Source organism: Uloborus diversus, chromosome 5 (genome assembly GCF_026930045.1).
Source record: "Uloborus diversus isolate 005 chromosome 5, Udiv.v.3.1, whole genome shotgun sequence".
NCBI lineage: Eukaryota > Metazoa > Arthropoda > Arachnida > Araneae > Uloboridae > Uloborus > Uloborus diversus.
This window is the reverse complement of record NC_072735.1, coordinates 12,800,706-12,816,444: the sequence shown is the minus strand read 5'-3', so window position 1 is coordinate 12,816,444 and position 15,739 is coordinate 12,800,706. Positions and strand designations below refer to the sequence as shown.

The 15,739-nt window shown below is 32.1% G+C and overlaps 1 protein-coding gene across 1 annotated transcript in view; it reads right to left on the bottom strand.

Moving 5' to 3' along the window:
- Positions 1-739: 739 nt before the first annotated feature.
- The window catches only part of LOC129222448 (cell adhesion molecule Dscam2-like), a 327,768-nt gene continuing 312,768 nt past the window's right edge, over positions 740-15,739 (bottom strand). The window contains exons 21-27 of the mRNA XM_054856962.1: positions 14,524-14,709; positions 10,996-11,292; positions 9,299-9,466; positions 8,644-8,748; positions 5,606-5,661; positions 3,640-3,715; positions 740-852 (exon numbers count right to left, since the gene is read on the bottom strand). Of these exons, the coding sequence (XP_054712937.1) occupies positions 740-852; positions 3,640-3,715; positions 5,606-5,661; positions 8,644-8,748; positions 9,299-9,466; positions 10,996-11,292; positions 14,524-14,709 (1,001 nt within the window). The remainder of the gene's footprint in view (positions 853-3,639; positions 3,716-5,605; positions 5,662-8,643; positions 8,749-9,298; positions 9,467-10,995; positions 11,293-14,523; positions 14,710-15,739) is intronic.

Genomic DNA, 15,739 nt, shown 5'->3' with positions numbered 1-15,739 from the left:
TGGTCAGTGCTAATTCTGTATCAGCTACCAGTTTGTTTGGCACTCTTGGTTTCCTTAAGAAGTTTTCCATCTCTAGCTCAGTCACTTTCCTATGCCGGGCTGATGAGTGCTAATAAGCACGAAACTGCAGTCCTCGGCTGGAAATGACTGAGCTGGCGGTGTATTTCACGTAACATCCCTTTGTTTCTCACTGCCTCAATAGTGAAAAAGATAGTGAAATTATAATAAATAAAAACTTAGGACTATTGGCTAGAAAATGAACAATGCTTATTTATTTATTTTTTTTTTTAAACTCAAAATGTTAAAATTACGAAATATATTTTAAAAGTCAATTGGAATGCATAATTTTATGCTATAGGGTCAACTGTAAAATCACTTTCAAGGCTGTTGAATATACCTTTAAAGACAGTAATTATTGTGATAGTCACTGGTTTAATCTTCAAGCGTAATGTATAGTTAACTCCCACATAATATTATATTTATCACTTTGTTCTTTCCGTATTTTGAAGAAATGTGAATGTGAAACGTGATTGAGATCATAATGGAGCTGAATTAACACGGCTCACAACTTTCTGTAAATACCGACGAATGAAGTAATGTATGAGGATGGTCATCACAATTATAACACATGCGACAAAATTTCTCTCCATCTGCGAAAAATGAATCAATCACTCAGTAGATGATGCTCAGGGTAAAAGGACGGTGAAGGTGAAAGCATTTATTTTCGCATTAGATTTCATCACCGTTGAAGTTTGCTGTTATTTCTTGGATTGCTCCATTTTTCACTAGACACGAGTTCTGATCGAGTGCTCTCATTGGTTGCACTGTGTTGACTACAAAGAGATTCTGAACCTAAAAGAAATGTAAGAAATAAGTCTTTCATAACTTCCAATGGCAAATCCACACAAAATACAAATACACTGCTCGAAACAATTAGAAGAGAACTTTGTAGTAAGTTACCGTCCTAAGCCAGGGCTAAGGCTTAAAACACTCATTACTTAAAACACACCGCCAGCTCAATTATTCCATCCGAGGACTGCAGTTTCGTGCTTTTTAGCACTCATCAGCTCGGAATAGGAATCACAAGAGCTGGAGGCGAAAAACCTCTTAAGGGAGCCAAGAGAGCAAAACAAACTGGTAGCTAATGCAGAATTAGTAAACCAGATGAGCGACCACATGTAACTTACTACAAAATACCATGCTTTGCCATCAATCTTTGAGTTGAACCGCACCATTGCTGCGGTCGCTCATCTGGTTTGTTAATTCTTCATTAGCTACCAGTTTGTTTGGCTCTATTGGCTCCCTTAAGCGGTTTTTCGCCTCCAGCTCATGTGATTCCTATTCCGAGCTGATGAACACGATACTGCAGTCCTCGGATGGAATAATTGAGCTGGCGGTGTATTTTAAGTACTTAGAAGAGAGCATGGTTTTAAATAAATTGAGAAAAATATTATTCCGGAAAATAAGTTCCAATAAAGCCCTAATATGTTTTCAGAAAACATGAGAACAAAACGTTAATTTCAGAAGCAAATCAACGTTTGTGTCGTCAAAAATCAGAAAAAGGATAGAAATGCAGAAATCGTGATTTAACAGAAGCCCATTTTTTCACTGTCTGAACGGTAAGTTCATTTTTTTGTGATTGGAAAATGCCACGACACCGTAATTTTCCGGATTCTATGGCTTGAAGTTATACCGGGGGACTGGAATCCGGGAAAACACAAAGAACTGTAGCAAACGATTTACAGACAAACAAGACATAACTTCATGTTCGTACACTGTTCTAGAGGAGTAAGTTCCCAGTCAAATGTTTCTGCTTCTTTTTTGCTGTATTGCATCTTAAGTATACTCCGTTTCATGCATTTGCAAGACTACCTTACAACGGTTCCTTCAATTGTGTGTGATCACTCCCCTAATTTTTTTGAGCAGTGTATGTAGCCTTTTTTTTCTTTTTTTTTTGTCATTATGTCAAACTAAACAAAATTCGGTAATAACATACACTGTTTTAAAAAATCCTGAGATTTTACGGTAAAAGTTACTGGCATTCATGCTGCCACTAACTTTTACCGTAAAATCCTATTTTACTGTAAAATTATACGCTAGAATAAAAGAGAGTAAAAAATCGCAAAAACGTGGATGGTAGATTTGATCTCGAAACTTTCGTACTAACAGGCGGCTTCGTTGACAAACATTCGACCTGGAATACGGTTTTAAACGCTTTGCACTGTATTTTTTTTCTGTACTGTTAACACTACATTTTACAGTACTATTTTCCATAAAGGTATCCTTAATTTTCAACAGTGTAGAAATATCTGGTCTTTTTCGGCTTTGATCATAAATTAGGGACTGCCCATTAATCTTTTCACTTTCTTTTTCAAAAAATAAAAAAGAAAAGAAAAGACACGTACCTCCCTGTATCACGAAGTATCACACTTTGCCTTACTCTGTAAAATTTGTCACTTGTTACGCTGTTTCTCATTTACATTTTGTTATAAAAAACGCGTGGTGTCACAATTCTTTTTCCCAAATTTGGTCAAAAACCCACAGTTTTACGAATCCCTCCCCCTCAAGCCATGGTATCATTTGCGGACCTCCCCATACTATATATAAATAAATAAATAAAAAATCTGCTTAGAGCGAACTATTGTGAAGACAAAACAGTATACGAATGAAGTGATTTTTTTAAAAAAATTCTGTAGTTAATGTACACAGAAAAATGTTTTTAATTCTTTACAAACACATTAGTAATTTAAAACGATTAAAACACAATAGTCGTAAAAGAATAAACGCACGCAAAATAAATTAACGCGTTTTCTTAAAACGCTGAAATAAATTTTGCAAAAAAAAAAATAAATAAATAAATAAATAAAATAAAATAAAAAAATTAAAAATAAATAAATAAATAAATAAATAAATAAAATAAAATAAAAAAATTTAAAAAAAATAAATAAATAAGTAAATAAATAAAAAAAATAAAATAAAATTAATCATAATAATAATAATAAGTTTCGTAAGATATTTATTTCTATACTTTGAAAGAATTTTACTTTTAATTAAGGAAAACAAGTTTGTTTATCTAATTACGCAACAGCTTATCTATCAATCCATCTGTACAATATGGTAAACAATGTGAATATTATGAACTAACTCAGCTATTGCAAAACGGCGACAGAGAATAATGCGTTTTTCAATGCGTTCCTCTGATATTTTAATTTAACAGGCAAAATAAATGTTTGCTGTTTGATTATGGTTAAGTTTTGTTTCCAATGCATTCATTTAAAACATTTCAGTTGATTTTGTCTCGGAATTGGCACAGTCGTCGTAAATGAGGATACAAGAGTAAAAAAATAATTAAAAAAATCTAGAAATCTATAATACAGTTGTACAGACGGGGGGGAGGTAACCCCCCCCCCCCCACTCTTTAGTTTACAATCATCTTTCCAAACCTGATATGGTAATTTAACAACTGTGCAGAATGTATACCAGTTATTTCAATTCTAGGTAACTTTTTCTTGAACTAATGAACGCATGTTAGGTTTATAGCTCGTTGTGTAGTTAGCAGGTTTTATAGAACGAGTTAACATTTAAATAGTTAGCAATATTTCAAAAGTCAAACAGAGTAAATTTGTCGTTTTCTCTCACCTGGCTTATAAGGTGCAGACATATAAATGGGTCTTGTAGGACACCTTTTTATTGTTGCGAAAAGCCCGTCTGATTGCTGAAAGCAGGAAAAATAATGACATATTTTAAACATATCATTTTAACGTTTTTCAGCACATATTTAATGCTGTAAAGTATTACGTACATTCACCGTTTAACCAAAAATTATTTCTGTCTGAGTAATGAAATACAAAACTTGTTTTAAAAAACAGCAAAAAAACAAATTCTTTAAATATTTTTCTTTTATTTTTTTCTTTTTATTTATGATTGTAAATAATAAACTAATTAAAATTCCAGAATAAAAAAAGGGTTTTGTTAAAATGGTGATTAGCTTTGTTCAAATAATACAAGACAATTGGAATAAGAATTCTTATGGTAACAAATAGGGACAAGTAAATAGCGTTTAAATGTTTGATTATTCCTAAGAATGAAAGGAAATTGTCTTATATGAAAGACAAAGATTTTTTTTTAAATAAAAATAAAGAGTATTATGCTTCATCTCTTCGTTCAGTGCTATTTTTCATAAAATTAAAAAAAAAAGTTCTGAACCTATTATTTTTTATTTTTACCACATTTCGATTCATTGATCTGTATTTTGTAATGCTGTGTATGCGTAGAGGTTATTTTCTATTCACTCTTTTATATTTAATCAGATGAACTACTATGGATATCGTAAGGGGCCATTCATTAATTACGTAAGGAACCCGAGGGGGAGGGGGTTTGGAAAAATCTCTACATACCCTTACTTGAGTGCGGGGGAGGGGGGGGTTCGACCGATTCTTACGTAATTTTTTCCAAGACGATATTTTAAATTAGAAATCACGTGATCAAGTGGCTTGGCAGAGATAATGATTTCATTTGCTTCTGGAAGGTAAAAAATCCCATTAGAATGAGCTGTTCTTTAGTGTTTTTTTTTCCCCAAGAATGAATAGTGTAAAATATAATTAAAGAATCACGCTGTGTATCTGCATCGTATGTCTTACTATTAATTAGTATCGCATTTTATACACAAAATTTTGTCGAAAAACATTGTCTATATTGGTTTTTAGTAAATATTTCTTCACACAAAAGGTTTTTAAAGAAAATTCAATAATAGTGAATTTAAGAACGATTCCAGTGATGTAAGATTCGTAATTTTATTATTTTGAAAAGAACAAAATGGAATCTTACGTAAGATAGGGGGGGGAGTAGTTGAAAATCTTACTTACCGTTACATGGGGGGAGGAGGGTCAAAAATCATCTTTACGTAATTAATGAATAGCCCCAAACGACCACAAAAAAAAAGACATCTTATGCATGAAGTAAAGAATAAATAATGTAATTTTTTCCTGAATAAGAGCACCTGAAAGGATTCCAAATATAAAAAGTAAGAATAATTGTGTGTCTTAAATGAATCAATTAACCAACGTTTTATGCAAACAAAATGGCAAATTACTACAGGCACCTGTTTCGGTGTTACAAGGATCACCTTTTTCAATGCAAAGATGTGTAAGCTTTTGAATGAAAAGTCATCCGAGGAAAAGGAGCTATCTTTCCTCGGATGACAGTTCATACAAAGATCACACTACTTTGCATTGAAAAAGGTGTTCTTTGTAACATTGAAACACGTGTCTGAAGTAATTTGCAATTTTTGTGCAATGTAGCTTTGATACATCATTCATTTAATTTTAAAGCACAAAGTTATTCGTTAACTCTGCAGCTTCTTATATCATGGAAGTTTAAAGGGACTTCATAATTTAAAACAACATTATGAATTGAGCAAAGAAGTTTTGTATCAATTCTCATTCACTTGCATTTACACATCGGCAGTTATAGGGGCAACAAAATTCAAGTGCCAACGGTTTAGCGATGCTTTCTAAGAATATACGAGTTTTACTTCAACTATGAAAAAAAATTTCAAGAGAAAACATAAATATCGCCGCACATCAATACGAACAAATTCACTTACTTGTCGTGAAGATACTGTATCGTTGCATGTATAGGGCTCTGCATATTCAGTTTTGCCTATAATATTAAAAATTAAATTAATATTTTTACTTTAATAGATATGTAACTATACACGCACTTTGTACACAGAGGAAATTGGGTGAATTTTACGCAATTAACTTACAGAGCACGGAAAATATAAGGCATCCAAAATTTGCTCTAAAAGCATCTGAGTTCGTTCAGGAAAACCACGTTCTTTAGGAAAAAATTGTATTGCGCAGAATTAGCCTCCTCAACTGCGCAGTTCTGCGCACCTCCTCTGCCCAACGAGAAAAGACAGGGGATGTAAATGCAATTGTAAACTAATAGATGCTGGATTTTTTTTTTCCAAGCAATCAGAAATTGCTTATTATTCTCACTTAACGAAAGTTGATATTGCTTTGATTTTCAGATTCTACGAGAACGGCAGTTTTTGAAATGTATTTAGCGAGATAATTTTCAGTCGTCATAGTTGCAAATGTATGCAGTTTAATTTTATTCATAGTTTTTTTTTTTTTTTTCAAGGCGTAACAAGTCGAAATAACTGGAAATAACTTTTAAAGAAGTTAACATTGTTAAAAAAGTTATTAAGAAAATTAATCTTGTTATGTAAGCGTTGCAGAATTCCGAGAATGATCGAAAGTGTTTGGAAATAATATGACAGATACTAGAAGAACATAGAAACACTACAGAGACTATAGACTGATTGGCTGTTTCAACTTCTTATTTGTTTTTAGATTTTAACTGTTCGCACTTTATGTTCGCACAGTTTTACATTTTACCTTTTTATTTCTTACCTTGTTTCATTTTTACATTTTATCTCCGATTACTACTCTAAAGATCTTGGTACTGAGTTCACACTTATGTGCACTCTCTATTTAAAGAATTTTGTAATTCTAATATATATATACATATATATATACATACATATACTAGAGGTCCCGACAGACGTTGTTCTGTTCAAACTTTGTAAATTGAAAAGTTGAAAATTTTCAATAAACTATCAAGTATTTGAACCGTTTTGTTGAAAAAAATAAGTAAATAGAAAATATTTTAAGCTGCTTGGTGTCAGAATGCGTATATTTTTCACAACTTGATATACCTAGTGTCCACTGAGCAGTTGTTTTATCAACTATTTTTTCTCGCGTACTTGAAAGATCTTCATAGATTGCATGGTTTGTTCCTTTAGACAAACTCAAAGAATAAAAATCATCTTCAGATATTAAGTATAAAAAACTAACTACCCATCTAGAAAAAACGGGAAATCCCGCTGCAACGTACCCCATATGAAAAAGAATAAAAAAAAGGAATGGATATCGTTCTTAAAAAATGATAAATGTAAAAACAGTTCCCTGAATAAGCAAAAATCACCCCTCCCCCCTTCCGATGTAAAATAAACACGTTCTTCAACTAAAATTACTAAACTCTCTTTAAAAACTAAAAAATAATTTTTTGCAATTTAAAATATTTAATCAAATGAACAAAAAATATAATAAATTACATTATTAGCAGTAAACAAATAATCACGCAACTGTATTGTTATGGCTAATGTCGCCAAGCCACCACGTTCCTATAATCCAGCCGATCAGTGAGCGAAGCGAACTCCGACTGATTAGCGGTACCATCTTTTGAACGAAAACTTCATATATTTGCCTAATTTGTTCTTTCCACCAAAGATAAAAATCTTCCACTGCATTGATCTTGTGTGTACAGAACTACCATGTTGTAATTTATCTGGACGAAAATAAAATTTGCTTCGTCTTCAAATTCTACCATTTTTTGTCTTTAATAATGTATTGATTAATTTGTTAATCCTTAAAGTAGTCTTGCCATTGGTGCCAAAACTCAGATGGATTTGCCCCGAGAAACAAATGTTGTTATGTACGGTACTTTCCAATCATTAGGAAACCTAAAGCACCGATCCGGTCACATGGTTTACCTATGACGAAAAATACGTGTTTTGCGTGAACGTATCCCGATTTCATTCAGTACTTTTACTTTAAAATATATCACTGGACATAAAATCGTTGCTTTCAAGAAATGAAGGCTTCACTGTCTTTCATTATCACAGTAGGAAATTTCATTACAAAAAGCAGAGCTGGCTTTCTTATTGTCCTTTGGCAACGGGTTAAATATTTATTTCAGTTCTCGCTCAACAATAAGTTAAAATAAACATTAATCATTTGGCAGATATAACCATCCAATGTTTAAATTAATTAATTACTAAAAACGTTTCCGATTCGATCCATCGCGCTTCGAAACCATGCTTGCCACATTTTAATTACACACAAAAAATTTGATCAAATTCAGTCCAGCCGTTTAAAAGCCTTATGGTGACAAACATCCGCACAAACGATATATATATATATATATATATATATATATATATATATATATATATATATATATATATATATGATTGAATATTTTTATTCTATTAGTTTATGAAGGATTCGAAAATAAAACTGTTATTTATCCTTAGTCCGAGCATTTTACTATCGCAATAGAACCTACTGTAAATATAAAATTTGAAACATTTTTCTTAATAAATGCTGAATTTCTAGAAAGATGAATTCATTAAAAACTAAAAACTATCACGATTTTATAAAAAGACTAGTGGCACTCGCACGGCTTTGCCCGTTGTAGAAAATTAACAGGTCTTTTGGTTCGCCTGTATATTTACAATTAATGTATGATGAATTTCTCGCCAAATGGGCTTGCCCATGTTACGGTTCTACGTTATGATAACTTGGTAATTTACTTGTCCATCTTATGATAATTTTGCTCGGGAAAATGTTTTTAAAATTCGAATAGAAAAAGAACAAAATCGAATTTTCGAAAAATCGCTTCGAGGTGCACACTCCTATGCTACAAACTAATTCTGTGCCAAATTTCATGAAAATCGGTCGAGTGGTCTAGGCGCTATATGCGTCACAGACAGAGATCGATCCGGACAGAGAGAGATCCAGACAGAGAGACTTTCAGCTTTATTATCAGTAAAGATACTTTTTTCTTACTTACCTGCTGGACATGTATAATGAGAAAACTTTGTTGATTTTGTGGTAATTTGTTTCGCCATATCACTCATCATTAAAGAATCACCACATGGTTTTCGGTTGTCATAGTCTGTAAAAGAAAAAGATAGTGAGTTGGGGTACTCATTACTAAGTTTTAGAAATTATGCTTCTTGAATTCATGTGATTATACGAGTATATATATATATATATATATATATATATATATATATATATATATATATATATATATATATATATATATATATATATATATATATATATATATCTTTTTATTAGTGTGTTCTGTTATATTTAAAGTTAGTTTAAGGTAATTAGTGAGTATGTGTATGTAAGTATATATAATAGTGAGTATAAACAATTTTTTACCTCTTTTTTTAAAAAGTTTAGAAATGATGTAAACCTTGTGAAAAGTATGCCGAACAGACATAAAATGCTCATCATGAACAAGGGTTTAATATATATTAGACATACTAAATATTAGACAATTATTTTACTGTTAGTTAATGTGTCTATAGTTATGTAATCAATAAAGAATTTACTTTTAAAACAGTCTTAGTCTAATAATTTTGCCAGCACTGTAGGGTGTACTTTTTCCACTCTTTACTAAGTACAAGCAACATACTTTTAAAAGAGCTTACCGTTTCTTCCTCTTCGGTCTTGAGAGTGCTTCCTCAAACAGACCACAATGGCAAACAAAAGCACGAGGATTACCAAAGAAGACACCACGACAGGAACAACTAAGGCAATATTCTTATAAAATGGAAGATCAGTCTCCCGTTTTCCGAAAGCTGGAGAAGAAGTGGGAGCTATGAATGAAGAACGCAAAAGTCAATAAATTTAGAGCTTGTGTTTCAACACAAGGCATTGTACCATGGATAAATCTACAGAGGGCTTATGGTACCATTATGTCCGTCATGTCGTTTGGTCGCGTAATTTCTGAAGAAAGATTTTTTTTTTTTTTGTAAAGTACAAAATTATATCAAAGATACATTACTATATATCTTGCAGGTTGTTCATATTCAAACCATAAGTTACCAAGTGAGATAAAGCAAAACATCAAAAATGGTCATAAGGTTTTGTAGATAAAAATAAAACTTGTTCTGGTTCCAGAAAAAACAGAAATTTGCAATGTATTTCAATATGATTCGGTAAAGAGTAATTAAAAGAACATTAATACCACATCATGCATCTATATTTCACATACACAAAAAAATTCCTGATCCAAAAAGGAACATAAAATGTCTCTATAAAATTTGTAAATGTATCTGAATTTCTAAATTTATTGAAAAGAACACTCCGTGTTTAAAATATAATTATTAGCACATTATAAGTGAATTCTCCGTTTTAGAACGCATGAGTGCATGTCTATGTGTAAACGCAAACACATTGTTTTATTTTTATTTATTTATTTTTTTAATTTCCTTCCTGATTAAACTAAACTATAATAAATGATTGACTACAGCCCATCAAACAGCTAATTCATCAAAACCATTTTAGTTTTATACATTCAAGAATATATTAAATAAACAAGGATAGGACGAAGGATACAAAATTAAAACACAATTTTATTTATAAGTTTTACTGCCTAGTATTATTGCCTACATTTTCAAATTACACTGCATTAGTTTATTCAAGAAACCTAGAACCGATATAGATAGTTTTGAAACAACAATATTATTTTTGAAGGAATAACTTTTTTTAGTGCATATTATAAATACTTTGATATTGATATCTAAGTCGTCCCTCAAATAAAAGATTATGCGTCATTTTTATCAAAATTATTTGGTACGTAAAGGATATTTTAAGATTTAAGCATAAAAAAAAGAAACCTAACGGGATATACCACACATGAAACATAACAAACACTATATTTTTTTATTTATTACTCAAAAAGAGCAGTTGCATCAATATTAAATCTTCCTTTAAAAACCCGAAACTTTGGATGAAAAAAAAATGTCTGCAACTTAGATTAAATTTCATACTATAGAGCAATATTGTATTAGCGGATAAGCAAAATATTATCTTTTTTTTTCTTTACTAAAATAATAATTATTTGCTAAATTTTCATAACTGAAAGTAAGATCGTGTTCTTATCGAGGTAAAATAATCCATTTTACTAATGTTTATTTCTCGAAAACAAATCAGCGACATGCCTTTGCTGTCTCTACTTTTGGCAGTAGTAGTATATTTTATCACGTTTAATGCCACACACAAAAAAAAAAAAAAAAAAAAAAAAAAAATGCTTCAAAAACAAAATTTTAGGAAACAAGAAAAAAAAAATCATGCTCCAAAATAAGAGTGTTTTATCCAATTGTATGATTCTTATTCGTTTTACCTGAGGAAGATGCAGCTAAAGTTCGAACTGAATATTCCTCTTGTGTAATACCAGCTTCACTATGCGCTGATATCTTTACAACATAATCTCGATCTGGTATTAGATTTCTTATAACGTAGTGATCACGTGGCATTTCCAATTTCTCTGAGGAAACAGTCCATTGAGTTTGATACTTAGCGTGATGCTGAACAATAAAATGTCGGGTCGGGCATCCACCGTTTTCCCACGCTAATAAGTTCAATAAAATTGACGTCGCATTTGGCTGAAGGAATATTGAACTGAGAGGAGGCTTGGGAGCTAAAAAACAAAGCATACATTTAACAAAGTTGATATGGGATGATTAGCATTTTACTGTTACATATTTTTTTATCATTTTTAAGTTTTTCATTAATGAAATTTGCACTATTTATTCTATGAGAGTGAAATTGAACATGTGAAATTTAAAAGAAAAGTACAAATGTATTTTCTATGCAAATATTTATAACATATCTGCACAATAATGTCGAAATGTTTTTTAAACAGTAGGGTTGACCGGGGCACGTTTACGCAGTGCTATTTCTTCAAAACGAATTATAACTGGATAGCGGACAGTCATAACAGATTGATACCACTCCCTAGCAAATATTCTCACACGTTTTGAGCATTAGTCGAGCTTCGGTCAAGCATGCAGAAAGAATAATCTGTTTCCTACCAAGTTGAGTAAATTTTGTGTTAGACGTTTTATAGCTTATTGTGAATAAATAATACTTTGTTAAGAAAGAACAAATATATAAAAATTAGAAGAATTTTTTCAATTTTTGAGAATTATATTTCTATGAACTGAGATGTTATTAAAATTTTTTGCACGTTAAAAAAAAATCCGAACTTAGAGACAAGTTTGGGCGTTGAACGTCGGACCACCTTTACGATCGTTTTTACTGTGTCTTACTTAAACGTGCCCCTGACATTTTTTTTTTTTTGTTCTAAACTGTCTCAAACCTTTTTTAGTCTTTTGTGGCTATTTAGTTTTTTCAATCACCATTTAATTTTTAATTAAGTTACAGATTCGTAACTAATAGCTTACAATCACATACAGGTATTATCAAAATAAAAGAAACACTTGTAAAAAAAAATTGAGAATGGCTACTCTGCCGTAAATGTTCTGTTTATAAAGGTGCCCTTCTAACTTTAATCGCTCACACTGGTGACTCTATATGGTGATTGAGTTCAGTCGTCACTTTTGCTGCTGTTGTTCGCTTTTTAGACATTACAATCCACTTCAATACCCGTCTGATTATTTCACTGAACTTCTCTTTCTGCCCACTATTTCGCTTTGCCGAGCTTGTATTACCGCACTGAGCCAAAAAGTTGAAATGTTTCAGTTACACCTTCTTCATCTAAACGAGATCCAACAACTTGACTTCTTTAAAAATTTGAGAGCTCCGATATTTCACCTGCATGAAAAAAATCCAAGACTTCCAGAACTTCCGTTAAACCACTAAATAGTGCCCGAATATGTACATTGTTTTTTTTATAAAAAAAGGCAGATATCTAATTTTATTCTTTATTACTTACAAAGCGCATTCAAAAATATCACTTTTATTCTCAGGTGTTTCCATTATGTTGATAACTACCTGTAGCGCTGCTCTTCAGCTTCAACTTGATACCCACTTCAGTTTGTATTAAATTTGCTTTATTTTAACGGTAGTAAGAAATTATGTTCAAAACACAAACATAGCCACGTTAGGTGTCAAAATAAATATGCGTAAACGTGCCCTGTGTCCGGGGCAAGTTTACGCAACCGACATGGACTCAAAAATAATTTTTTTAACGGTTAAAAACACAATCTGAGCAACAACTGAATATACAAATTTTGACTTCATTAAATGCTTCATAAAACCGCAATGTCTAAAATTTCCTAAGTTAAAACATAAAAATTAGAAAATTCATAAAAAAAAATCCTCGTAAACGTGCCCCGGTCTACCCTACGTTTTACTCAATTTATGAGTTATCCGTTATGTAATTTCAGTCGTTGCTTTCAAAAAAAAAAAAAAAAATCATTTATTTTCGAAAATTAGTTGTACTAAAATAGATGCATTAAAAATGTAATACGAAATAGAACGTAATTTACATTTTGAATGATTGTTGTTTGTTTTAGTAAAGTCTAAACTGCCAAAGTGACCAAAGTTTTATTCATAACAGGTTTGATTTTTTTTTTTTTTTTTTTTTTTGCGAACCAAAAAAAAAACTTTAAGTACAGGTAGTTGATTAAACTTACAAAAATATAAATTGATTGTTTGTATCAAGCAAAGGTGAATGTGTTACCAGCAGTACGTGAAAACCGGTAAAAAGACACTATTTCTTACTAGGCATCTCCGCAGTTCATATATACATAATGAATCTGAAAATATGGTCCACACTTTAAAAAGCAATAGGACAATACTTTGAGGATTCGAAACCACATAAGGATTCAGGTTCAAAATGCTTTTTTATTCCTGTCTTTCTAAGAAAGCTTGGTACTACACAATTTTTCTCTTAAAATAAGGCCTGCTTTAAAGTATTTTTAGTGGAAAAAATCAAAGTTTTTGAAGTGAAAATCTCAAAATTGTTTCATACACAGGTTTTAGGGTTGAAAAAAACCTCTTTTTCCTTGCTGAAAATAATTGAGCTTGTGTAGCCACCAGAAAAGTCACTTCGTTGTATTATACTTTTTTCCCTTAATATTTGCAGTGTTTAACAAAAGAAAAAAAAAACTGCTGTCTGACCACGGATTGTATGGAAAGACAAACATCCGTTTTACAGCCGGAAATGGAAGAATCTATTATTTTTTAGCGATGCCAGCTTTTGCAGAAGCAGAGTCACATTCAAATGAGCGGAATACCGGCATCAAATTTTAACTTTTCCCCCTCATTCAGATAGGCTCTCCTTATCTGGACGTTTGCAAATTCCATACAATTCGTGGTTGGACAGTATGAACGTATTAAAACAAGCCATTCAATACCTTAAGAGAAAATTGGGTTTTCTGGACTAACGTAGAACGATCTCCACCGCATGATGAAAGCATTTACGACACTAGGATGCAACATGATTCACAATGGTCTCGATTCAGTCTATCGCCTCTTAAATATGACCCAAATTTTCTCATTCACCCTTTACTGTCCAACCACAGATTGCATGGAATTTTCACAAGTCCAAATATGACGAATCTATGTGAATAAGGGGGAAAATTAAAAAATTGATGCGCGTATTTCGCTTATTTGAATGAGACTCTGCTTCTGCAAAAGCTGACATCGGTAAAAAATAATAGATTCGTCCATTTCCGGCTGTAAAACGGATGTTTGTCTTTCCATACAATCCGTGGTCAGACAGTATGTAGTGTAGTGGAATAGGATAAATTGCTGGCTAGTGTGATATATCGTCGCCTCAGAGCAACTGTAAGATATCCTACTATTCCTCTGAGACGACGATACAGTTTAATAAAACATATGTAATCGATGGAGAAAAATAGTATCCAAACATTACTAAATGAATATTTATGTTAATGTGTACCTGCTCCTAGAGTCCTGGTGTAAACAGGTGGACTTGGTTCTCCTGTTCCTAAACTGTTGGACGCTGTCATGTAAAGCTGATACCTAGTCCCACACCGAAGATTCGTCAATGTGTGTCGCTCGCTCTGGTTTTCAAGTTGCACAGATTTCCAATCACCGTCATCGGGTTTGTAAAAAAGGGTGTATTCTATAACCACAATATGATATAATTAAATTTATTATTTAAGTACGTAGTTTAAACACTTTTATAGCTAATAATTAGAATGACGCCATGCGTACTCTATTTCGTCATCAATTGCGTCTGAGAGAGAATGATGTATTATTTTCTTCAGCACTTGTGCCCTATAAGCTATGCCTGTGGACCGATTTTTGTTCGATTCTACCCATTACTTCCTGAGGCATCCACGCACGAGGGGAACACATTCGATTGTCCCACCCTCTTTGGACGAATCAACACCAAAACCTAATGGGCCCTATTTCACATGGAGGTACATATGTGTACCAAATCTCGTTTGATTTCATGCAGTAGATTTTGCGCTAGAAGCAAAAAAAAAAAAAAAAAAAAGGAACTGATCAGAAACATACAGACGCACATTTTCTAAAAATGGTCAAAATGGACTCAGAACACCTCAAAAGGAGCAAATCCGTCCAAGTTAATATTTTTCCAAATTCAAATATTTCTTAAAAATTAAAAATTGCAGCAAGTAAAACTATACAACATTTTATCGCTCGGGCAAGTATCTACATTTGATAATTTGACTCGTAATGAATTAAAAAGTCTTTCATCTGGGGTTTCCAACCCCGCACCGAATACAATCCTGTGGGATATCAGAATAGTATGCAGCCAACCAATCCCTCGGGATCTCAGGATCCCGCTCGCTTACTTTATTAGAAAGAGTTGCGCTTTTTATGAAGAACTGCTTTTGTTACTTGAATTAGTAGATTTCTTGAATTCCAAACACCAATTGTATAGTACTAAAAAGTCAGATCTCAGTCAGCAATTTTCGTTTGTAACGCAAAAGTGTGCCCTAAAAGATCCATTGCATCTTAACAAAGCAAACCTTCGTATTTAGTGGGAAATGATTCTTTGTTCAAAAATTAATTCTATTGATGACACGTGCAGTATGATACACGTGATGTGGATCAACTGCAGTTGATTTTACCGAGATTAAATAATTGTGGACGTTTAACAAACCATCCTCATTAAGTTTAGGAAC